This window comes from Rhea pennata, chromosome 11, assembly GCF_028389875.1.
Source record: "Rhea pennata isolate bPtePen1 chromosome 11, bPtePen1.pri, whole genome shotgun sequence".
Classification (NCBI taxonomy): domain Eukaryota; kingdom Metazoa; phylum Chordata; class Aves; order Rheiformes; family Rheidae; genus Rhea; species Rhea pennata.
Window position 1 is genome coordinate 17,656,094 of NC_084673.1, and position 24,901 is coordinate 17,680,994.

At 44.0% G+C, this 24,901-nt stretch overlaps 2 protein-coding genes across 2 annotated transcripts in view; one reads left to right on the forward strand and one right to left on the reverse strand.

Annotated features, from left to right (window-relative positions):
• Positions 1-3,040: 3,040 nt before the first annotated feature.
• On the forward strand, positions 3,041-16,470 carry SH2D1A (SH2 domain containing 1A). The gene is made up of 4 exons (XM_062584723.1): positions 3,041-3,203; positions 14,910-14,973; positions 15,894-16,029; positions 16,216-16,470. Exons 1-4 carry the CDS (start codon positions 3,067-3,069, stop codon positions 16,254-16,256), a joined length of 378 nt encoding a protein of 125 aa, XP_062440707.1. The 5' UTR covers positions 3,041-3,066; the 3' UTR covers positions 16,257-16,470.
• A 5,662-nt stretch (positions 16,471-22,132) lies between these two features.
• TENM1 (teneurin transmembrane protein 1) overlaps positions 22,133-24,901 on the reverse strand; it is a 311,517-nt gene continuing 308,748 nt past the window's right edge. Inside the window, exons 31-32 of the mRNA XM_062584304.1 lie at positions 24,348-24,490; positions 22,133-22,891 (exon numbers count right to left, since the gene is read on the reverse strand). Coding sequence (XP_062440288.1) covers positions 22,133-22,891; positions 24,348-24,490 — 902 coding nt within the window. The remainder of the gene's footprint in view (positions 22,892-24,347; positions 24,491-24,901) is intronic.

The following is a 24,901-nucleotide window of genomic DNA, read 5'->3' on the forward strand; positions in this document are numbered from 1 at the left end:
CTCTAACTTGACTGATTTAGCCGAGGTCAAAGCTGTGGCAGGCATGAATATGCTGAATGCTCTCCAAAGCAAGCAAGAGAAGGGGCCATCCAGCATCCTACAGTGCCAGCCTTGGGGTGCTTAAAGAAGTCAAGGAAGGCAATGGAGGCTAAGTCCTGCCAAGAGCAGCACCACTCCGATGCTTGATTTTCAGTTGCTTCTCTTACTCTCCAGAGCTTTCTGCTGTATTTTGCACTTTGCATTCTCAGTCTGAGTACAGTGCAGAATAGCAACAGCAGTGCCACAGTATCTCTCTTAGCCCAGGCAGCACCAATATCATTGGTTTTGAAGAAGTTTGTGCTGTGCTCTATGCTTTGATACTTACCTAGTGTCATCTGCCACATAGCTCAACATTTCAGTTGCTTCTTAAAAGCGGCATATCTTCTAATCAGCATGGCATTAAGGGAAGCGTTGGCTTCGGGGCCTGTTGGTGGGAATTTGTGGTTTCTCTACCTACCATAAGCAAAGTTCAATGTTTACAGCCTTTTCTTACAGCCTTTTCTTTTTCAGTAATAGATGCTGCTTCATCAAACTTTTGGAACTATGAAGATCGGTCAGGTAATTCTGTGTGTGAATCCACAATTAAGAGAGCTTCTCATAGCTGAAAGTTTTATAATTTTCTACAAATGCCTTGGTTGAAATCAATGAGTGGGAAAATAACATCTGCGACATTGGATGATTCTGGTTGCTTTCCTTTCCAGATAACAACACACATACTTCTGAAATCAACAACTAGTATTGAAAATAGGCTGAGAAATTGGAAAATTAGATGACACCCTCCAGAGTACAGGTAGTGTGAAAAAAAGAGAAAAAAAAATGCAGCAGCTTTATGAGGGAATGGTGCTTTGCTTATACCTTGTCACCATCTGCATTCATCCCATTTGCAATAGGCAGTAGCTGTACTTTGTTGTGCAAATCCTTTAGCAACTCATTTTAAAAAACAAACAGGAAAGCTGAGTCCCCAGGTTCACCTGAATGAGGTAATGAAGATCTATGTAACAAGCCTGAACAGCCGTACACAGCGGTTGAAGTTTTCAGTCCCTCTTCAAGCTGAGATTTTCCTCAGCTTTTTTCTCAGCCCCTGTGGGCCCAAGCAGGGAGGCAGCTCCTAGCCTGAGTGTCACGGCAGGGGGATGAGCTCCTGGTGCCTCTGGGAAAGCTATACCCTTGCCATTAGTGACCAGTGTGCGCTGCTACACCCGGTGACATTCTGGACAACAAATGCCCACCCCTCAGAATGAAAAATTAAATGGAGCCTGAAAAAATATTTGCAAGGAAAAGCTATTTTAAAGGTCAGATTTGAAAGATACACACTCTAAAAGGATCAAGAGAAAATATTTTGACTGATGGAAACCTTAAAAACCTCTTATTTTTGGTTTGATTTTATTTTCTTGTTTTTCACTCTTTGTTCCTGAGATTTCTCTTGCAATAGACCTATTTTTTTTTTAACCATACTTAACTTCAACCAGGACACAGCATTCTGGGAACAACTGGGTAAGATGATTTTATTTTGCCCTACCCTGCTAACAAACTCAATTTGAAGTGACGATTAATCAGTCATAACACAACCTACACTTAATGCTGTATTTTAGCGAGTTCTACCGTTTTTACACCCAGTTCGCAGAGTATCAAGTAAATACATAAGACGTGAAAACTGGGCTTGCCAGGTTACTTTAGGGGAGTTCCCCCGGGATGAGCTCAACCTCGAGCCCGTTGCAGCCGGGCAGGCTGGCGGTGGCGCACCGGCTCGGTGCTGCCGCACGGTGCTGCTCGCTTTCAGCAAGCCAGCTCAGTTTTTCCATGAGTGGAAATATCGAAGGGGAAAAATCAGATTTTTCAACCTGTTTGCAAACAGAGCCATCTGCAAGCAGGAGCCTATCAAAGGTTTCAAATTACGAGCGCGCCGAGGAAACGTCTGTGACCGCAGGAGCGGTGAGAAACGTCTTTCCGAGCTGCGTCTGTGGACTCCTGCTCCCGGCTGACGTAGCGCACCGGAGCACCTGCTCGTGGCGGTGCCCGGCAGGATGTGCGGGGCCTCCCGAGGCTGCTGCCTCCGTCTGCCGGGGAGCCCGTGCGGAGCTGCAGGCATGCAGCGCGTGGCTGTTGCAAAAAGCCGAAGGGAAAACATTCTGAAATATCGAATGAGGTCCTTAAAATATACTGCCCTGAGCACTCCGAGGTTAGTGTGTCAAAGCGTTGGGATTAAAGCATCACCTGCCTCTGAGCAGAAATGGCTAGTGGCTCTGACACCTGAGTGTGGCTGGCTTGTTTCCGCCGCTTCCCGCGCCTCTGCCCAGCTGTCTGCAGCTGGCCAGTGAGATGTTTCGAGCTCGCCAGGCCCCTGCTGCTCTGGCTCCAGGGCTGGGGGCCACATGAAGCCAGGAGCAGGGTGCTTTGCACGTGGTAATAAAGATTTGAAAGATAACAAGTTAAAAAAGTATCCTTGCTTCCCAAGCGCCCTGTGGCATGCCGTGGTACCCCGCAGGCACTCACTGTGGGCCCGTTGGACCCTGCTTTGCTCCAGTGTTCATTTTAGGCCCAGAAGAGAGAAATGCCTCGCTGGAGATGCTATGAGTTGGTGCTGTGATTGTGGCACTCCGAAACCCAAACCAGATTGCACACGGGCTGGACGGCTGGGGAAGGGCCACCGGTCCACTTATTTTCGCTGTTGACTTATGGCCTTCGTGCACTTTTTCACTGCATGTCTCTGTCGAGCTTGGGGGCTGCGTGATGAGAGCAGCGTTTGAACAACACCTCCGCGTAGTGGGTATAAGATCATGAGCATGTCACAGCCTGAGAAAGAATAGACAGAAAGCCATGCTCGTTCCTCACTCCTTCCTCAGCGCTGTGCCTCACCGCTAGCCCCAGAAGGCACTCGAGGTGTGAACACATCCTGTTTACATCTATCATTGAGTCACGGATGCTGACGGGAGCCAGCAGCTGAGGAGCAGTTGGAGGCAGTGCCGCGTGCTGTGAACACTGCCACGTCCACCACGTTGGGACAGGGCTGCTAGTGGCAGGGCTGCCATGGAGTCACTGCCAGTGTACCACGGGAGCATCACGCGGGAGGCCGGCGAGAAGCTGCTGCTGGCCTCAGGGGTGGATGGCAGCTACCTGCTGAGGGACAGCGAGAGCCTCCCGGGCGTGTACTGCCTCTGCGTGCTGTGAGTATAGCGAGCCAGGTATCCCCTGCCTGCGTCGCTGCTGTCGCCTCCTTGCCACATCCTGGGGAGACCAAATCGCCTCTCCCGGCGCACTGGAAGCAGGCCTGGCACACACCTAACTGGGGGCTGAAGGACTGGTCACATGGAGACCGTTCAGCAGGCCACCAGCTGGTGTCTGCAGGGGTGCTTGTGTCCACCACTCCATTCACGGTATGTGGTGTCCCCACATAGCCATGAAGGACGATGACTTAACATTGCTGTTTGCAAAGACATAGGAGAATTTAGCTCCCTCACACTGACAGAGGTGGAGGAACATGGAAGGGGTTTGGGGTCCTTTGCAGAACTACGCAGAAAAGGCTTTGCCTTGCAGAGCCCACACCTCTTATGGGCATAACCCAGGGTGAGAAGGCAAGTGTGGGAGCATGGAGGAAGGGCCAAGGAGGCTGTAGTGGAGACGAGCCAGGCGGCTTGGCTTGAGGACTGTGTGTGCTGCTTCTAACCCTCTTGCTTTCTGACAATTGTCTTCTGCTTCTCTAAGCTGTCCGTCAGCATGCTTATCAATATCCCCAACTTCTGTTTTGGGGAGATAGTTGGGAATGGCAGCGCAAGTCATTGTCGTCCAGGACGAAGGCTTGTCTTCACTTCAGAGAGCACAGGTTGTGTGTCCCCTGAGAGATCAAATATGTGGTGTAAACTACCATCAAACTACATAAAACAGTGGTAGGTAGTGAACTATGTGCTAATGTTTCATCTACTGAGGTAAAAGAGGAAAGATTTGATTGGATGGTTTGTCAGAAGGAGGGTAGAGAGGTTTCTCTGACAGAGCTGTGGGACTGTAAAGTCATAGGATCTCATTTTAATGAGGCATTTTAATTACCCTACTTTTGGCAAAAGCTGAAGAATGAAAAGTCCTGAGAGTTAGTACTGCATGATGCAGTACAGTTGTACTGAAAGAACAAAGATGTATCTATCAAGGCTAAATAAGCAATTGCTTCTTGCTTCAGTTCCAAACTGAAAGTTGGGGGAAGAAATAGGAGAGAAAACTCCGTTTTGTACCAGCAAGAAATTCACTAACAGATAGCAAAGACGGCATGTAGAGGTATCGAGTAGAAAAACAGAAAAGGAAAAGTCACAGGTTAAGCTTTCCCCAAAGGTCTTGAATACATTTCAAGCAACTTGTAATTAAACCTGGGTGAGTGTTAGTATTCCTGTGATGTGGCCCAGTTAGTGGAGACACATGAGAAGGTTAGAGGCTATCCGCAAATACCACACCTTCTTTCAGGGAAAGGTCTTCATGGCAGAAGATGTATTCTTTCTTCTCCCATGAAATCAGAAGGTGAACACCACTGCTAACAAACAAATACTTTACCTCAGTCTTTACCAGTAAGCAGAAAAAATAGGAAATATGAAGCATCCTGAGGTAAATGAAAATGGAATAGCTATAGAAAGAGGTAAGGAGTGCTGCGATTCCAGGGAGGGGATGGGCAATAAAAGCAGAATCCTTTTAAAATAAATATCAGAGGAAATGGTGATGTATCTCCTTAACACTCAGAAGTCATTCAGTGCAGGCGAAACACTAAGGAATTAGAAAAAGGGTCAAGCAGAATGTTACAACGCTGCATAAAACAGAGAAGCCTAAAATAAGTCCATCGTTAGTCTAAATCAGGATGCAAGTATGTAACAAGGTCTTTTATCTATCTGCACGCAATCAGTTGGGATTTTTTATATTAATGACAATTTTTGTTCTTAGGATGAAATTTCTTGAGTGAAGTAAGATATACAAAGCAAGGTTTGTTAACTATGGGCCTTTTCAAGCTTTGGGGAAAAAGAAAAAAAAATCAATAAGGAACAGAATCCTTCCTAATTGTTTCTGGAAATTATGGGACCTTCATGTTTTATCTCTTTACTCAGAGAAACACATGACGAGCAAAGAGGAGGAGGTTAAAAAAAAAAAAAAGATTCCTGATATATATTATGCAGGCATCTTATAGAATATAGGCGCTCAAAAATGTTTTATCATCCCTAATGTATGAGGGAAATGTTCAATAGCATCTTCGATAAATCCAGCTAAGAAATTAAATGAAAAACGTTACCATAACTATGATCCAATATAGCTGGCGGAAAAATGCCAATGATGTTAAACCTTGATTCCAATACTTCTTGATACTTCAATTCAGAACATTGGGTAAGAAAGAAATAGATGGTACAGTAAACAACGTATCACACAATAACTTTGAAGGCAGTTATCATAAAATACTAGGAAATGGTCTCACACTGAAGATAGCAATGACAGTTTAGAAAAATGTGTGCCATAAACTAGAGAAGTGCTTTAATGGGCAAAAGTTTACTAAAGCAGGACACTTTTGTAGAGAAATTGCAGAAGCAAGTAGGAAAGGCATCAGAGATGTATTCAGTGGAGAATGATAAGGATTTGGCAAAATAAACCAACGGACCCAATCCCACAAATTCTATTCAGAAGAGCAGGGATGACCCAGGTGACAAGCATGTATGTGCATGACAGCTTTGGATAAAAACCAAGAGGGAAACATGCAGTTGTTGCATTTGCTGTTTTTGAAAATGAAAATAAAAGAAAGTATTTCTTGTAAGTAAATAATTATAATGATTAGGAATGATAAAGTTATTCAGAAATTGATCTCTCTGTCCAGAAACTGTGCTGAAGATCACTCTAGGAATACCTAGACTATTAAGATTAGACAAAATATGTATTCACTGGAAGTGTAGTCACCCTGAAGTAATCTTTGAAGCTTGTGAAACAAAGCTAGTAAGCCATTACATAAGACATAATAAATGTCAGAGCTAAACAAAAAATTATACATCTTTCAGGTGAATATTTCTAATGGAAATGAAAACGTCATGTGAAAGAATAAGAGCAAAACATTCAATTTTTCCAAAATGAAAACATTTTCAGTCTGTCTTCATCTCCCTGCAAGTCCCTGGAATTACAGCAGAGAAGTAACACAAAACAAATACAAAATCCCCCAGCTACCCAGACCCAATACTTCTTAATTTTTTCCAGAGGGCGAAGAAGGAAGTTGTCAAAATAAAACATCATGGTTTTGATCAAAAGAAAAGAAATATTTATCCAAAAAGTCATTAAATGAATATTAGGAGGCCGTCACAGCGATCAGCATGCGCTCACGGGGACGTGAGCCTGGCTTTCCCTGCTCCAGCTGCAGCAAGCAGTAAGTCCTGCGAGAGCTGCTGCAATGCTCAGGGCTCAAACAACATCTCCTCATTTTCCAGGAGATTTCATAAGTTGCTGTCACCCCTTCCCATCCCCTGAGTTCCCCCCAAGCTCCCCTGACATATTTTGGCAGCCTTTGAGCCTCCTCACGTATTAAAGGCAGCGCTATTTATGGCCAGGCTCGATTGCCTTTTTGTCTTCCAATTAAAAAGTGGAGCCCTGACCTTTAAAAGGGAGAAGAGTCAAAGACTTCCTGAAGCCCTTGCGATTGACACTGATTTTACAGGGCAAGCATAAAAAAGACAGGTAGCAGCATAAAACCTGAGCTATAGTGATGGGTAATGGTGGCAGGCTGCCCCTGTTGTTCGAGCACGTATCTAGAAAACTCTGCTTCCTCTCTTCTTTGTTTCTCCTAAGTACTGCTTTATTTTTATTGAATGCTGCTTTCTATTGCCCTAAGTCACAGTGTGCTCCCTGCATGCTTGCAAACCTTCAAAGAGAGCATGTTTTTTTGGTGTGGCTGTGGCAAAACACAAAGAACTCTCTTTCATTAATATTTTAAGACCACAATAAAACTATACATGGAAGAACGGGATGGTTTTGATTTGCAGCGGCATCCCCTGGGGCTCTTGTAAATGGAGGTGCTACCTGCAAACTTTTGCAAGGTTCCTAAAATCAAATGCTTCCAAGATCCTGATTTTATGAATACCATTATTAAATTGATAATAAATACTATAAGGATGTTGTTCATCACATCTTCAATGTGTTAACAGAGGAGCACAATAATTTCCTGGAAATTTTTGTGGTTGCACTGAAAAGTAAGAAGATTTTGCTGTTCTTGAAAACTAGGATAGAAGAAGCATTTAGGCTTTAAAAAATATGTAAGTTCTACCTGTAAACATGTTAGCCACTATATGCAGTACTCTAGGGTTTTAATATCAGAACCTGATTGATCCAAGGAGCTTTCTTTACTGGTATGTTTTCCTCTTCACTCAATATCCTGCTTGACATTTTTAGCACCCTCAGAAATCCTCCATGCATGTTGCTCCTAATGAAGTCAACAAGGGACACAGGACACAGTAACGGTGGCTAGTTTGGGAAGCAGCCTCTTAAAATGCGCCTGAAAAAACACCTGAATAAAATGACTAGGAGTACCAAAAGCACCACTTTACTGATATATGAGTGCACATGCAGAAACAAGCAGCTCATGCTTGAATTGGCCAAGATAAAGCATTTGTAGTTTGTGTCTTAAAATTCATATGCTTGAAATGTTAGTAGTTGTTTCAGACCTTTAAATATTTCTGAGTGAATGTTCACGTAAACATGACATACTTTTCAAACTGTATGTTCAGATTATTTGCTTGAAGTCAGCCATTCATGTACTGTGCTGCGTTCAATTTGTGGAGAATAATCAAAAACCAAAATAGAAAACTATTTAGAGCTCTTGAAGCAACAGTAATGGCAAGAGGGATATGCTGCAGTCCTATCATATTTTGCATATGCTATTTTTTCTGTCACTATAACCACAGTGCACAAGTTCAGGCAACATGCCGAAACTTTCTGATGCAGCAGATGTATCAGCTGTGCAGTGTGAAGGTGTAATACATGATCACGAGTTGGCTTCAGCTGAGCATATCTTTTGTTTTCCGTGTAATATTTCAGATTGAAATGGCAGAATAATTGCATTTATTATAACACTGCTCATGATAATCATCAGCGTTTACAAAGGAATTTGGAACAAAAGCTTCTCTCTGAGGAGGAGCCCCTCGGTTCCAGGTTGCTGTTGTAAATATCACGCACTATTTTCTGCCATGAAAAACTCTTCTGCAGCTCCCTGCTCCTTTCTGCTCCCTGCTAATCAGAGTGAGCTTTGCCCGTGTGCTGAGCATACCTCCTTCAGGGGCTTTCAGATATTCCAGTGGATTCTCTTAGAAAGATCTTAGAAAGACAGACACTCTGAACAGTGGGTAATGACTTTGCAAACCTAGAAAGAATGGGTAAAATCGCTGGATAATAGAGCCTAGATTAGCTCTGTCCTCATTTTGCAGGCTTGAGTTCTGAGGATTTATTTTGAGCAATGATTTCAGGTTCAGGAATTTTATGGTCAGAGCCATGCCTACCTTCCTCTGAGAAAAAAAAAAGAACTCTAGTAAGCAGTTGCACCAAATGACTCCTATTCCTGAATTATTCCTAAATTATTATTATTATTTCATAGAAATACAAAACAGTAACATTTATAGTGATATTGACATTATTTTATCAATTGCATTTCTTGTCAGTTTGGCCTAAAATGAAAAAAATGTCACCAGATGATTGCCTAATTTTGTGAGTTTTTCCCTTTGTGAGGAAAGGAAATTTCTGCAGGAAATAATAGCACATGAAATTTGGCTACTGACTCAGCATAAATTAAGTTCCTTGTGTTTATTGGCTCAGACTTGGATCAATTCTCATTTTATTTCCAAATTTGAAGAAATTCCTATTTGCGACATCACTTATAGCTGGCTTCACCTTGTACCAGGCAAACGTAAGCCACCTTGCAAAGGCTACGCATTTGCTCCGGAGGTCAGTGAGCAGCTCCGCTTCTCGTCATTACGAGTGGCCAAGCGACGAGGATGCTGACAATCATCTTCCACTGCCAACTGTGTGTAAATTCAGAGGTGTTTCATGAGATTTGACGTGCTCTTTTAGACTCCCTTCAGCTGCAGAACAGAACACCAATGCAGTGCGTTTGCTTTACAATGCCATTGTATTATGGTGAGCTAATGCTAGTTACAGATTTAGGCTCAAGGCAGATTTTTGCCACAGAAGCTGTCGGTAAGGAAATCAGCAACAGAAGTTGAAATTCAAAAGTGGGGCTATATAGAGAGCTATTGCGAGGTAAGCAGCAGTAACTGCTGGGCTTTTCAGATCTTGTAAACACCAATTTAAACTATTTTATTCACTCTCGCTGACATCGAACTTATAGCTTGCACATCATCTCAACGTGAGTACTATTTCTTCAGGCTGGATTAGCTGATGGGTGGTAATTGTTAAGTTGCTGTACCTTGATTGTATGTCTGAAACCTAAATAAGCCAGGAAACAGGCTGCTTGTCAACCAGAAAATGCAAATTCCAGGACAGAGGGAAGAGCCATAAGCTTAAATCGGATTTTCTCCTTCATTAACTAACAAGACTTTTTGACCTTTCCATGATAAATAAATCAAGCAGAAGCATAACAATAAAAAAAAAAAAAAAAAAAGAAAGAAAATGAAGCAGAAAACTAACACACACATTAGGACACGACAAAGTTACAGGCTGGCTCCCACAACCTTAATTCGCTCCCTTTTGCACAGACCTTTAACTCAGTGATCCGTGGGTTCAACGCTAGAGACCACCTTTTTCTTGCAGACATCCACCCCCATGCACAAGGTGGGCTGAACTGACCGTGTCATCCTTTTGCTGTCACGCCATAGTCCACGCTAGTAGCCCTGGTGCCAGCCATGCTCCCTGTTTCCTTGCCCAGGTCACACAGTTGTGGAGCTCCTTCTGCACCAGCTCCATCACAGCCCAGGCCCAATCTCTCTGCGATCTCTCTGAGATCTCGCTGAGATCTCTCTGAGATCTCAGTCACATCCCAGTTTTTGTCCCTCTGATCCAAGCCAGGCAACATCATCTCTAGGCGTGAAGTCACGGAGATGCTCTAACTGTGCACCCCAGATGTGGCCAGCACAGCAGAGTGGAGCTGATGACTGCTAACCAGCTTCAACAGCTAGCACCGTTTGCTCTTGGAGACCAGGAAACATGCCTTCCTTCAAGCAAATTTTCAGTATTATTTTAAAAATTGCACCCTCTCCCATGTAACATTTGGAAACCCTTTTTCTTTTTAACATACGGAAAATGCATTGTTTTTCCTGAAAGACCCTTGTTTTACTTCTCCATCCTTCACCCTGGATTAGATTGAGGTGACACTCATGAGCAAAAGCCTGAAAGGCACCAAGTACGGGCCCCTCTTAGTGCTCAGATTGCACAGCTGGCTTATTCTTAAGCAATATCGTTTAGCTGAAATCTCAACGTGAGTTCAGGATGCAAGTGTACTAGGTAGGAAGAGCTGATCACTATAGTGCAAAGACATCAGGAAAGAGAGAGCTGTAAAGAGAAGGAAATTGATGTCATTTATTGCTGACATTGCTTTTCTCCCACCTCTCTGCCTTTATCCCTTTATATTCCATTTTGGACTCAGAAATGAATGCAAATTAGTTTAATAAAATTTCCCAACTGAGATGCAAAACATTTGGAAATGATTCTAAAAAGTACTATGCAGCTGAAATGTCATGGTTAATTTTAAGCTGCAGCATGTGGCTAATATCCCCTTGCTATTTCAGCGGTGCGGAAGATTGTAATTATTCACCTGTTAAAGAAAATACAGCCTTAGCAAGTCTGATTACAGCTGAAAAGTAGGAGTGGAGAGGACAGGTAGACAGATGCTGTCTCGTTATGGCATCTCTGAAAGATGCCTTTGTAGCTCTTTGGAAGGAACTATCTAGCTATAAAGAAAAAAATCCTGTAATACAACATGGACTTTTTGCTGTCATAGGAACTTTTCCTAGGTTTTCCTTTGACAAAGTTTTTCCTCATTATGGTATTGCAACAGAGACAGTGCTAGTCTTGTTCCCAGCTGGTATAACACATCCTTTGTTAAGGAGATGAAAAAAATCCAGAATATGTGAAATGAGATAAAAATCCTAAGTGGTGACTAAACTACTCTTTTTTTTTTAAGTGCTGCCCAAAGCTGTCTTTTTAGTAAGAATTATGTTCTACTTCACCTCACCAGCATTTTTGAGATGCACCAGCATCTTTCACCTTTGAACTGCAGGGCTCATTTCACCAAGCTGCTAATTCAGGATTATGCCCTGATTACTTGAGCCTCACTGACAGGAAATTTGCAATTGCAAATCAGGCTTGTAGCAGTCCCCCTGCCAGACGAAAGGACAGGGTTGCCTTTCATTGGGTCTTTTTGTCTGGGTGTGAGGTCCTCCTCAAAGCAATCCTGACAAGCATGTATCACTAAGAGCCTGCCTGAACTCATCGTCTCATTGACCTGCTGGGCATCCTTCTCCTTGGTTTCCCCTTGCTGGGGAAGGAGGTCAGGTCCTGGCTCTGTACAGGCAATGACCCTGATGCGTGAGCCATGAGGGAGAGGAGCGGCGAGCAGCCCCATGGTGACAGCCATGCCCAGGCCACATGGTGCTTGGTTCATTGGTTTCAGCAGCTCACTAGCTGCCACCACACATGGGGACATCCTGTAAACAAGTCTTTTTCTGCTATGAACTGAGTAAGCTGTAGAAAACTGAGCTGTCCCCTGATGGTGGCTGGGGAATTTCTCATCTCCTGAGACCTAAGGGCCAGTAAGTAAGTGCACTTTGCTGCTTGCTTTCACCTGGTGGTATGTATGTCTTTTGCTAGCATTCTAGCTAGCAAAGGTAAGCGTTCTACACAGTCTCAGTTTTTAATTTTTTCTTCTGATTTTTGTTTTAAGAAAAACAGCTTGTTCCTCCTTCAGCCCCACTGATCTCAATTTATGTTGGGTAGCTTAAATCATAAGATGTTTCTCATGGGAGACTATGCCCATGTAACAGTAAAGAGAATTTGGCTCGTCAAAATCATGTCACTCACACACTCAAGGCAGAAAGCACTTTGAAGTGGTAATGAAGTAAGGTCCTGCTGTTTAACAGAAAGTTTTGATAAGATCACATTTGTTATGAGAGTAATTATCAGAAAAAGCATTCATTTTGTGGAAACAAAGAAAGATCCTCACAGAAAGTGTTTTGATGGGAAGACCTAGTTCTTCACATTCTTAACAAAACATGTCCTTATTCCTTGGGCCATTTCCTTAGAAGAAGCATCTATAGAGCTTCTGTGTCATCTTCCTTTGCACACAGGGGCTTTGTTTACTGACAGCTTCAGCGCCAACAACAGATGAGAATACTGCATTTTTCAGCTTAAGCATGGTAAACCCCCTTCATGCCTTGCAGTCTTTCCTCCTCTGGGGGAAAAAAAATGCAGATTTGCCAAATGAACTGAAGCTCTCACTTGTCACTGGCAAGGCTGTGACAGCAATGTCATATTCCTCTCACGCTCCACATCATACGCAAAGCACCCACATTCCCAAATTCTTGTTCCTTTTTCTCTTGTAGATTTTTATCTATCTGTATTATCATTTGTGCTTTCTCCAGGCTTGACTGAGTTATTTTACAGTTGGAATTGCTTTAATGTTAGGTAGGTGTCTATCTTATGCCTCATCCTACTTTGACCCTGAATATTACTTTGTCTGGACTTTTTATTTTTTAGCTTTTGTCCAGCTTAGTAGACTCTTCTGGCAGCATGCTAAAAGCCACCAGAAATTTGAGCACCCCCCAACCCTTTCAACCACTTCAAGTCATGTAGTGTCTTTTTTAGGAAGAGAAAAAGACAAACAACAGATGGTTTTCCAGGCAACTGGGCCGTTGTTTGTGGAAAAAAAAAAACAGTTTTTGAAGCGATTGAAGCACTTGGAATGCTTCAGGACAACTAAGTCCAAGCACTGGTGATCTTCACAGTGTATTAGTAAGAACAGGAGGCAGGAGAATGGGTTTAGATTTTACAAGCTAATTCTGTTGGTTTTGAGGTTTGAAAAGAAAAATCATCAGGGAGATGATCCAATATCTGTTTCAATGAGAGAGGACAAAATGCTAGAACAGATCTGGTATTTCCCTTTACACTATGGTCCCCCCAAAAAAATCCTAATTTCAGTACCTGTATATTGACTGACATCTTACATAAAACAGGTGGCAGGAAAGCCCCTTGTGATTTCTAGAAAGATAATGCGAACATCAGCTACTTGAGAGAAGAATATATGCACAGCTCGCGGCAGTCTTTTTTAAGATGTGGTAGTGCAAGATGGTCTAAGGGCTGTAATTGGAGGCCCTGACTGCCCCGAACATGAACACATTTGGTGGCCTATCTAGGGATGTGCTTTAAACAACTTAGCTGGAGCTGTGTTGTCAGCCACTGTGGCTGTCTGAGGGTGGGACAGGGGGGACGGCAGTGCTGGCTGTCCATGGCGGTCCCCTCCACCTCCTGTAGGTTGTCTATGAATGGCACAACTGGGCCACCTGGCTGCTTCTCGTGCCATTCTGGCATCACCTGGAGAGTTGTGGTTCTGGGAAAATGTTCCTTTGCTTAAGAAGAAGAAGTGGAGGAAGTTGTGGTGGGAAGCTGACATGTATTTACCGACACGCGCAGCAAGGCAGTTTTGCAGCTGCCGCAGCGATCATTCGTGTCCCCAGCAGGTTGGACAGGAGGGAACGTGCTTTGTGTCTTAACTCCTCCGCGTTCAATTGTGGTGGGAGTCCAGTGGGGAAAAAGCTCACAAATCAGATCTGGGAGTCTGGCTCCCACGTTGTGGTGTTGTAACAGTGTGACAACTTCCTCCTTGTCTAAATTATGTTAGAAACCCCTTTGCAGAGGTTGCTATAATGACTTTTTAATAAGAATTTGCCCAGGAGCCATGACATTGAGCATAAGTAATTGCAGTCATATGGTATCTGTGTCATTGATGGTTTCTGCTATTTTGTAGTAAGTACCGTAACACAGTGTATAATTGGAAAGAAAGACAGTATAATTTTTCCGGTTTCTTAAGAATTGATGCTGAAAGAGTGACCGGTCCCTAAAATCCTGCTGTGCAGTCATGTAATCTATGAAGTATAAAATACACTTTTTCTTGTCTGATACCATCTAAACTGGTGTTGCACCCATGGAGCTGTTATCAGTTGTCCCTGCTTCTGAGGTATCTTTGGATATCGGTGTAGCGTTTTACCCTGTAAATCGCTCACTAGCTTGGGTTCCTAGGAGAAGCAGGACTGACTCCAGACATCAGTGTGTCTTGTGCTGTTAGCACATGGCGTCTTATTCTCAAAGGACTCTCAACAGATCTAAAAAGAAGGAAGATTTTGCACTCTCATAAGGTCCAGGAGCTGCTCTGCTGGTGTTTGAGAATTGGGAATGTACTGACAAGGAAAAAAAAGTACTTTTTACCTGGATTTGATGGTTCTAGCTTTCCAGATAAATTACATTCATAGTATTGCCTCTGTGAACACCTGCATTTAAATAAATCACATAGCAGCAATGTGTTGTCTGACAATAATACACATTTTCTTTTTTTCTAGCGAAATTATGTCAGTAAAAGGAGGTCACTGAAAAAAGTAAAAATAAAAAATAAAAATGCTGAGGCAGAAAGCACACCAATATGTCATTTAACCAGAAATAGCTGAGTATCACTAAAAACTAGAACTGGGTAAGACTACTCAGTTCTGCATCTAACTAGAGCCCATATGGATGAACTTACTTACTTACTTATGAAAGATGATAAGGTTAGTCTGTCTCCTGCATACCTGAGTGCACTGCCACATACCAGCGTGTACTGCACGGACACCTCTCAGAATACATGACTAACACACAGTATCATCTGTTGACTTTTTTCACAGGCATCAAGGTTACGTTTACACCTACAGAGTGTCCAAGACAGAAATGGGGTCCTGGAGTGCTGAGGTGGGCAAGTCTCCTTTTCCTTCCAAAGATCGCTCCATCCTGGTCATGTTGGTATTGATTTTATGTAGTATATTCAAACTATGTGTTTCTGCATAGTCCGATTTTCATGGAAGGTACCTGATCTCGAGTGAGCCCAGCACTAAAAGACATCACACCTTGGTGCCAGTTCAGACAGTCTCGAGCGCATAAATTCATTCCTTGCTATGTTTCAGCTCTTGCATAATGCATTAATGCATTATTTTGCATCATTTTAAATGGCAAAAATATTGTGCTTTTATAGTTTGACAAGCACAACCCGTATTGAGTTCTCTTCTATCATATATGTTACTGATGCCAGAATGGTTAAAGAAAGTCAACATACAATGCTCAACATCATTTTAAACTTTATTTCTCTCCGGATTAACTCATCACTGATGTAAAATATTTATAGGATTACAAATACACACATACATATGTATATTTAGGATGGCCAAAACTTGATACAACATGTACCTTCCCCTGTCTGATAAGCAACTGGTAATTCAGCTGCGGCACAACACTATTTGCAATATAGGCGGTGATTTAGGTTGAAGGCGTCTGAATGCTAACCTTTATTTCTTTTGTGAAGGTCTTGTTCTTTGTTTGGATGCAATCAGCCTATTAATTCGTAATTAACTTTCGGTTTGCACATTAACAAACACTGATTTACACACAGTAAGTAATTGCTGAACAGGCTTCACTCTTTGGCTGTTGTTATAATAGAGGAATTTGCAGCGTTCTGGAAGACAAGACTGATTTCTGGTGTTTTTTGGGTCTGTGAGAAGAAGTGATTCACATCATTAATGCAGATTTAAAAATGAAACAAATTGTTGTCAGCCGCGTTGTCCCTGGGGCCGGCGCCGTCCGCCCCGCCGTGACGCCTGGGCCTTGCGGCTTTGCAGACAGCGCCTGGCGTGCACCGGCGGCTCTTCCGCAAGGTGCACAACCTGCTCACGGCCTTCCAGAAGCCTGACCAGGGCATCGTGACGCCCCTGCGGCACCCCGTGGTCACCGAGGGCAAGGCCAAGCCCCCGGCAGGTACGCGCTCCGCTGAACCGCCCCGGTGCTTTGCCGCGGGCTGACCAGCGCCGATGCCGCCCGAGCCCTGCTAGCGCCAGCAGCGGGCCGCTCTTGGCCTGCGCGCTGCAGCGGGGTTGCCCCCGCCGCCAGCGGGGCCCCGCGTGCCGATGTCGGCCCTGCAGGTCTCTGTGATTGCTTCCCCAGGGAGGAAGGAAGGCCATGACTTCTGCCCACAGCCGTCATGAAGATGTCCCCCCGGCCCCGGCTGGGTCCGGCGCACTCCCTCCCGCCTCGCCTCCCTGCTCCGGAACAGAACCATTCGTCTGATCGTTAATACAACTCCATGAGTTTTCTTGTAACATTTGCAGAAATGTGTGTGTAATAGAATTCCTAGCTAAAACATTACAAGTTTTAGATTTCGAAAAGTTTAAGTTTTGATACGTTTTGAATTTAGGTTTGCTGGGGTTTTTTTTTTTTTGTTTGTTTGTTTGTTTTTTGTTTGTTTTTAAGAGAGAAGATATAAAATAATGTCAGTCGCTAAGTAGTGTAATGTCTTTTTCTTTCTCCCCCCGCCCTGGTACTCCCAAGTACAGCTGTTTGCCCCTTCAAGATCAGCTCCTGTTTTCCACACGACGTGACCCCCCCAGGCTCTGGTCGTGGCTGCAGCTCCCGCAGCGCTGGGCCAGGCCCCTTGCTGTCCGCAGAGACGCGGTGGTGGCCGGGATGGCGTCCCCGCCTCGGCTGGGCTGTGCGCGGGCCCTCGTCGGGGCTGCTCCGGGAGAGGAGCCTCGGGACACCGCGGCCTTGCCGCACGGGGCTCTCCTGCCGGCACGGCCTGCGGGTGCACCGCGCTCGGGAGCTTTAGCAACATGCTGAGTGAGTCCCTGGGAGAGATCAGTGAAGTGGGAACATTGCTTGTGTTAGATACTCTTCATACGTCAAAACAAACCCTCCCCGTATATGATTTTAAAAGTATTTTGCACGCCTTTTGCTCTGCTTTGCTGCACCCAGCTGTTATGTTCTGCTCCTGGTGCAAAGCGCCTGGGTGGCCACGCTCTAGGCAGCCCCGCGCCCGGCAAAGCCCCCGCCTCGGCCTCACCGCTGGCCTCCCCGACCCATCGCCGTGGGAAAGCGGCCGGTGGGCAGCGCTGCTGCGCCCTTGTCACCGTTGTCGGTCCTCGCTCTAGTTTCCTCCAGATTAAGGTCAGCTCCCACTGGTGTGGTCGCCCCCACCCACCGCCCCCCAGGACTCCCGGCACATCTGAGCTCGTGCAGCCTTGGTGCGCGTCAGGCTGCGCCTCCTTGGACCGAGGGGCTCATCTCACCCGCGCTCCACAGCCCGGTCGCTGAAGCCCGCCTTGCCGGCAGCCTTCCGCCTCCCCCTCCCCACGGCAAACGCCGGGCGGTTTGAGTCCTCCTCGCAAGCGTGTTTTGGATGTGTGCAATCGTTCACCACCATCTGCCCGGGGCAGGCCAGGAAGTAGGATCTCCCGACCGTGCGCGTGCTTCAGCTCCTCTGTTCAGCCCCTGCCGCCGCCACCGCTGCGCCCGCTCGCTTCTTGGAAGCGTGCTGACGTTTACCAGAATTTTTCTCTCTCTCTCTCTTTCACACACATTTTTCTGATGAACTACAGTCACCTGGGCATGGAACTAGGTTGTGATTTCACAGGCTGCGCTATGAGAACTAAATGCACGAACCTTTGGTGAATCAGAAGTAAGATTAGATATTGCTGACACCCTCCACCCCCAAATTTTTGCGTCAACCTGTACTGTTTGAAGCCTGGAGGAGGAAGTGCCTCGCTGGCTGGATGGAGGTACTTTGTCTTTCTAATGGCAGAACCAGAATATCCCGCGTACAACAAAGACGACGTCACGTGCGATCAGTTTGCACCTTTATTTTTTAAAAATGAAATAGTCAAAGTACTTTCTTTTTCAAATATCGACACATAATATATTAACTTTCAATATTTACAGCGTGTTGCTGGGATGTTCTTGTAGAAAATGCATGCTTCTGGTCTGAAAGCCAGAGCAAAATGCATCAGACCATTTCACTGCAGCCATATAACATAAACCTGTACAGTATCCAGTCACTACTCAGCACAGGAGTTAGAGCAGGAATAAAAAAATTGGAACCTATTGTTTCCTAGCAACGAGGCTGAGGCCACCGTAACACGATTTCTGTACGATCCGAACCTCTAACCGATGGTAGGCAGAAACTGAAGATCTTGGCATACATTGTAAACATTTCCACTTCTCATGGGAGCGCTAGAAAGGAACGTCGCTCTGACGTATAGCGTAAGCTATGCTTCTCTTTCGCTTCTATTGACACTTTTGCCAGAAGAGTATGAAGACTTTAATGTTTTATCATGGTTCGTACAAGAAAATACTGTCGAGGACACAATCTGATATACTAACATTTATTAAGAGGCTAAAGTCCACCACAAGATCTAAGGAAAAATTGGTAATGGTCAAACACGTTTCCTTAGACAAAGAATGGCCGATGACAAACGCCCGGACAAATCCGCAGTGAGAAGTTGAGCTCTACCGGCATCAGTTGCTGTTGAGAAGTGATTCTTCTTACAGCCAGGATGCTTCCGACCGGGAAATGCTTTGCATCGAGGACAGGTTCAAACAACAGTCAGCATGTGCCGGGGAGAAGCCCTCGGGGCTGCCCACGGCCGGCGGCCGGACGCCGACCCCCGAGCTCCTCCGCCGGAGCCTCCCGCCCCTGCAAGCGCCGCGGGAAGCTGCCGCTCGGGCTCCGCGCGCCCGCCCGAGCGCAGGGCTGGCGAGAACAAAACTGCCCGAGGCGCGTGAACGCCTCGCGAAAGAAGGAGAGGCCGCCTCTAACTAGCGTACAGCTGAGAGGACGCTGAAGATCTCAAACTAAACAGCTAGAATGTGTATACCGAGTTGCACATTGACCAGTTCATATATATTTATTTGGCTATGTTCTACATATATATATCTATATATATATTTATACCTTTGAAATGCTCTAGATTTGCTAAATAAATAGGAAAGTAAAGGAAATGTTACTTATATGCACTATTTGTTTGGCTGTCATAAAAAATATAAGGTGTCTTCTCATGGTAGGTACTTTGCTACAGGATAGTGTGCAATAGTGTTTTTATATTTAAATTGTGTTTTTCCACTTTCAGAACCTTGTTCACAGTGCAGAATGCTAGCATCAAATTATCTAATTGACAAAAAGTTTTCCATGCCATTAGTAGTCTTTCTGTTTTTTTTTCTCATTTGGGTCTCTAAGCTATAGTGCAAAATTAAAAAAAGAAAGAAAAATACAAAAACAACACTAAAAAAATGGCCTAACTACCAGATAATAAATTAATTAAAAAAAGGAGACTGAACTATTCCCTTCCTCCATCTGAGGCTGTTCATGAACAAGATGGTCCAAAGCTATTTGTTTGCTACAGTTCTCATCAATCACTACTGGCTGGCCCATGTGTAGATGCACCATCAGTCTCCAGTGCTCTTGTATTAATTGTTCGTTTCTTTAGCATTGTTATCACAAACTGCCATTTATTTTTAGTTTTCTAAATTCCTGAAACTGTTATAAACTGTTATATAACAACAGCTTCCTTTTTTTTTTTTTTTTTTTTTTTTTTTTTTTTGTAGTAGGGTCACGTAATGCCATGTGATTCTTTATGCATCAATATTCTTGTAAGAAATATGATTCAAAATGTACCTTAGAATGTCTACTCAGGAACTGGGAAATGCCAAATCTACTTTCAGAGACAAACCTGGAATACATGTCACTCTTTGATCTTTTGGCATAATATGAGAACAACAATAATCAAGGCAGTATTAAAAAACACAGCTGTAGGTAATACAAAGTGCATTTCCTGCATATAATACAAATATAACTTTAAGAAACTAAAGGCACAAGCTAACTAAATATGTATTACATACTAGAAATGCACAGTTCAAGGTAATTCTAAGAGCTTCAAATATTTGTTTATAATGGATATTTAAAGCAGTTTGAAAATGATACTTCATTAGTGAATTGCAAAAAAGTATAATTGCTTGAAATATAAGTAAAATAGACTCTAATATTGACATCTTGGATCAGTGATAAAATACATCATCACATTTATGAATGCACTCTCTATATACAGTTCATAAATTATTCTTCCATTGATTAAAAGCATATTAGAAGCTCAAGGACTTTGAAGGTCCATTTTTAGGCTGGTGTGGAGGTATTCAAATTCTCCATGATTTTATGGAAAATTACGCAAATCAGAGCTATCAAATGTGGATGTTGCCAGCTCCAAATTCTGTACATTAGTTAATGATGAGCCTGATCCAAAAACGCACGTGCAGATTTCAGCCCAAATTCCCCGCCGGGTCGCGGAGCAGAGGGGGCCCGACCGTGCAGAGCAGCCGCGAGGCTCTAAGGAGGTGCTCGTGGCGTGAGGCCGAGACCCGAGGCCACACCTGATGGGTGGGCATCCGCTCTGACAGTCCAGTTCAGGCTCATCTCTAACTTTGGTACAGTCTGCTCCACTTGCCCAAAAAACAAGGGAAGAAAGAAAGAAGAGCGGAAAGAAATATGAAGAAAGACAAAGAAAGCACTTTGTTGGCTTCGGTAAATATGAGCAGAAATTGTTTCAATATATTTGCTATGTCTGTTTTGAAAGAAATGTGCAATAACATCACTGTTACGGATACACAGGCTCTATAACAAGACTTCTAGCTCCCTCCAAAAGTCAGTAAAGGAAATCCGTTTACCCATCCCACCCTCCATGTGCCTTCACCCCCCCCCCAAGATAATCAGGTCTTTTAAAAATGACAAGCTAAAAAAAGGATCTTCTACTCTGCTATGAAATAACTGTGCCAGCAGCGCATGATACCTTGGGAAATAAAAATTTCTGCCCATGCAATATAATGCTTTTCTGTACGCTCTAGATATTGAGCTGGAAAGTAAAGAGTCATCTCCAAAATGTTCTACGTTTATCAACATATTTACTATCCACACTTAGGTTCATCAACTCCCAACCCACCAATCTTCTTCAGACTCAAAAAAATGAGTATTACAACAGGATTACTAAACCGAGATGAAAACAACATGAGGCCTAAAACCAACACTGTGATTTACAAATGATCTAGGAAGAGTCCTGGTCCAACGGATACAGGGTGAACCGGGCCTGTAGCACTTGCTTTTGAATTGCCACTGGCACCGCACCAACCCTCCCAGCTGGGCGACAAACGCTGTCCCAAAAGCACCGAGTTAAAGCCCAATCCAGAGAGACTGGAGAGACTCCTTCAGCGCTGGCAAAGAACTTCCTTGTCCACCTCCAACCTTTGGCAGGACCTCGGCAGCGCCTCGCGACACTGCACCCCTCGGCCAGGGCGCTCTGCAGCTACACTGGCGTTGGCGGTCTCCAGCATAACCCTGGCCCCATGGAAGACCTCGGAGAGAGAGGCCACCACGTGCAAAACCAGACACAACGTGGCATTCGTCACTGGGTGAATGAGAGGTGGCTATGGAGCAAAGGTAAGCGTCGGGGGGGACGGCCTTTACGTAATTTCCAGGTTTGGAAATCTCTGACATGTAGCTGTGAAGAACGACGTGTGCTGGGTTGGTGAGCAACCAAGAAGTTACTGCACCTGGTCTGGTTTTCGCATGCCACCCCCGAATCTTTGGGACACCCCACTGGAATAAAAGCTCCCCCAGGAAAGAGGGGTTGCAGACTCAGGCTCTATAACCTTTTAAATAACTGGTGAATTAAAATCAACAACAAAAGAGACGCGTTTCTTTAGAAGGCAGCAGGGCGCCCTGCATTCCTGGGCACCCTGCGCGGCGGTGCAGGACAGCCGCAGCGGCACGCCACGCGGGCCGCACCGCCGGGCTGCTCACGCTCCGCCTCGGAAACGTTTGAATACTGCCACACGAGAACTAAAAATCTCCACTGTCATCTCTCCAAGAGTTAAGCGAACAATATTAAAATACCATCTTCTGTCACATTTAAAGGCAGTTGGATATGTTTTTTCCTCTATATTTATATATACAGAGTTCTGATCTAGAAAAACCAATACAATAAACCATTTTACGTTTAAAAACAGGCAGTCTTTGGTGACGCAAAGGCAGAGATTTTCTTTGTTACCTTCTGCCTATTTCACTCTGTCTCATAAAGTGAATATTATTGGCACTGTCAGAAAGTTCTAGATACTGCTCCACAGATAAAACAAAATATCCATCGTAGCCTTGTACCCGCCCAGTGCTTAAAAGCTGCTGTTTCTCTCCATCTGTCCATGCCCTGATCCCTTCTTCCCCTTCCTGCAGCCGTCTCTGTTCCTTAGTCCAGGCCTGAGCAACTGCTCTCTGCCTGGCTATTTCTAAGACATGGTTCTTTTCTTCTTCTATGGTTGTTCCATACCGAACATTAAAGCACAGTGCGCCGTGCTGCAGCTGGATATCAGCAAACCGTCTAGTCCTTCCATTTATCACAGAAGTCATCTGGGACACAGTGACGTTGACACCATTCTCCAGAATGCGTCGTCCGCCAGTGTTGCCAATGAGTGCCAAATCTTCTTCTAAAGACCCCAGCTTGATAAAGTAATGGGTGTCGCGGCCCTCTATGGTGAAGTGCAAGTTCTCCAGATAGTGAGCGTTGTTGAGGATGGCAGCAATGCGCCGGCTGTCCTCGTTAGCCACACCTATTATGTCCGCTGTCACTATACCATCCTTGATAGCAAATTTGATGCCTTTGCCAAAAACTGAAGGAATAGCTGCAAATCTGGCTTGCTTCACTCCTTCGTTGCACTTGCCATCACTATACCTGGGTGTCATAGGAAGCTGATCTAAAGATATGAAGTTCCGGAGTTGCTTTTGTAGCTCACACTGAATACCAAGGATAGTCTGGAAAAGAAAATACCAACAAAAGTTAAAGGAGAGGAATTCTGCAGTTCATTATAGCGTCTCACAGTCCCTATCAATCTCTTAACTGCTTAGAATGGATCTTCTAAATCTGTTTGCAAATCACTGTGCACAAATACAGAGCTTGAGTATACGCACAGGGCTTCTAATTGCCTAGGGTACTGCTTTCTGTCTCTTAGGCTCTTTAGTTTCCACGAATCAAACTGAAAATGTGTTTATCACAAATGGTATTTTCATGTTTATTCTTTCTTTTCTTCTCTCTCTCCTCCTTGAATTGTTATTCTAATGGCTGGTCTTTCAGCTCGTAGGCTTGGGGAAGCCCGAATTCAAAGCTGTACCCTGTCATGTGATTCTAGACAAATCACTCAGTCTCTGTGCGTCTCATTATATTCTCTGTAAAACAGCAACAACATTTTTTATAGCTTGTTCCTTAAGGAAAGCAAACTGTGAAGGTCTCGAGGCAACAGAACAATAGGAACCAGGCAAGTACATCTGTACTGTAAGAGTAAGATCTGTAGATCTTACTCCCCACTGAGGATAAGAAAATCTTACTTCCAACCATCTGGTTTCTCTTTTAACACTCTACCTGTCACTGCACTCTTCCTGTGCCTTTGCAATATCTTTTTTAACCTGTGAGAATTTTACACGGACATGCTCCTAAATCTGGAACCAGCTCTGACCCTCCAGCCTTTCGCACTTTGTGCAGTCATCTGTGAATGGAAAAAGCATCTCCTCTCCCTCCTCTTTTTAAAACATGCTATTTTGGTCACAGGTGCTCATGTGTTTAAATGCAAAACATGAACACCTGCTCAGCACATCTCTTGGTAATTGGGCCTGTGGCAGTGTCATGGATTGCTGGACACTGATAGCTTCTGCATGCCTATTCCTGAGAGACTATACAGCTTGGAGCCAGGTTGAGCTTTACAGCCAAAAAACCAATAGACCTCCCTACAAATCCACAACAGCAAATTTTCTGTTTTCCTGCAAAAATGTTTTGCAAGGAATAGACTTGTAGAGCTGTTCTCTTGGTGATCTTGCATATCCTGCTGTGGCACCTTTGCAAATGATGATGAAAATCTGTTGGTTTAATTTTTTTAATTACATAAAATTTTGTGTAGCTTGTTCAATTTTCACACAAGCACCTTTATCCTTTCACCTATGCTGCCCCCACCCGCTCCCCCAGCCCCAGTTTGGAGGGTTTCTCTGTAAGCAGCTGCAAGATTTCCTCGTTGTGTTCCTATAAGCTTCTCTTTACAACTCTCCTCTGCTGCGATGCCGGTAAACAATGGGACAACAGTCAGTTTGCCAGCATGATTAGACTATTTGCTTATCAGATTGAAAGATACTGCCACACTGTTTCCTTGGTCTCCATTATTTTCTCAAAAAATTTCCTTAATTTAGAATCAGAAACATTTGAGCTGTCAGAGTTTTTGCTAACCTTTCCGGGATCCCACTCTTGGGTTTTTGTTTGAAGCTGCAGAAGTTCATACGTTGTCTCCAAAGCTTCTATCTCTGGTTTGGGGAATCCAGGTAATACGTTGTGCAACTGGAAACCAAACAGCTCTAGCCAACTTCCAATGTCTACAAAACAAAACAAAGCATTCTAGCAGTAAGGCATGTAAATTTTAGAAATCCCAGCTATGTAGAAACAATGATTTCACATTAATTTACGTTTCAGTACTGGTTTCAGCATTTATTGAAGAAAACAAATGATCTGATTAAAAACATAGCTATACTGAAATCAATAGTGTACCTTCTTTCCACTTAAAATGGAAAAAAATCAGATAATGCTGCCTCCATTCTTCTTCTGATTTTGGCATGTAGAAAAGCAGTAGATACAACTACCAATTATTCTATCGATTATCTAAAATGCTATAGAAAATAGATAAAGCTCTATAAGATGACAGCTATTAAAGAAATAACTTTGAAGTATGCAGGAGCAGAGCCAAGCAGTATTTTCTGGTAAGTGCAAATGACTTCTGAAGTTTTGGA

Bases quoted from the DNA above. Each gene is read 5' to 3' on its own strand.
- SH2D1A (XM_062584723.1), top strand. From the start codon at position 3,067: ATGGAGTCACTGCCAGTGTACCACGGGAGCATCACGCGGGAGGCCGGC. The intron at 14,974-15,893 runs GTGGGCAAGTCT...GCGGCTTTGCAG, and splicing joins TGGGGTCCTGGAGTGCTGAG to ACAGCGCCTGGCGTGCACCG. The intron at 16,030-16,215 runs GTACGCGCTCCG...TTGCTTCCCCAG, and splicing joins CAAGGCCAAGCCCCCGGCAG to GGAGGAAGGAAGGCCATGAC.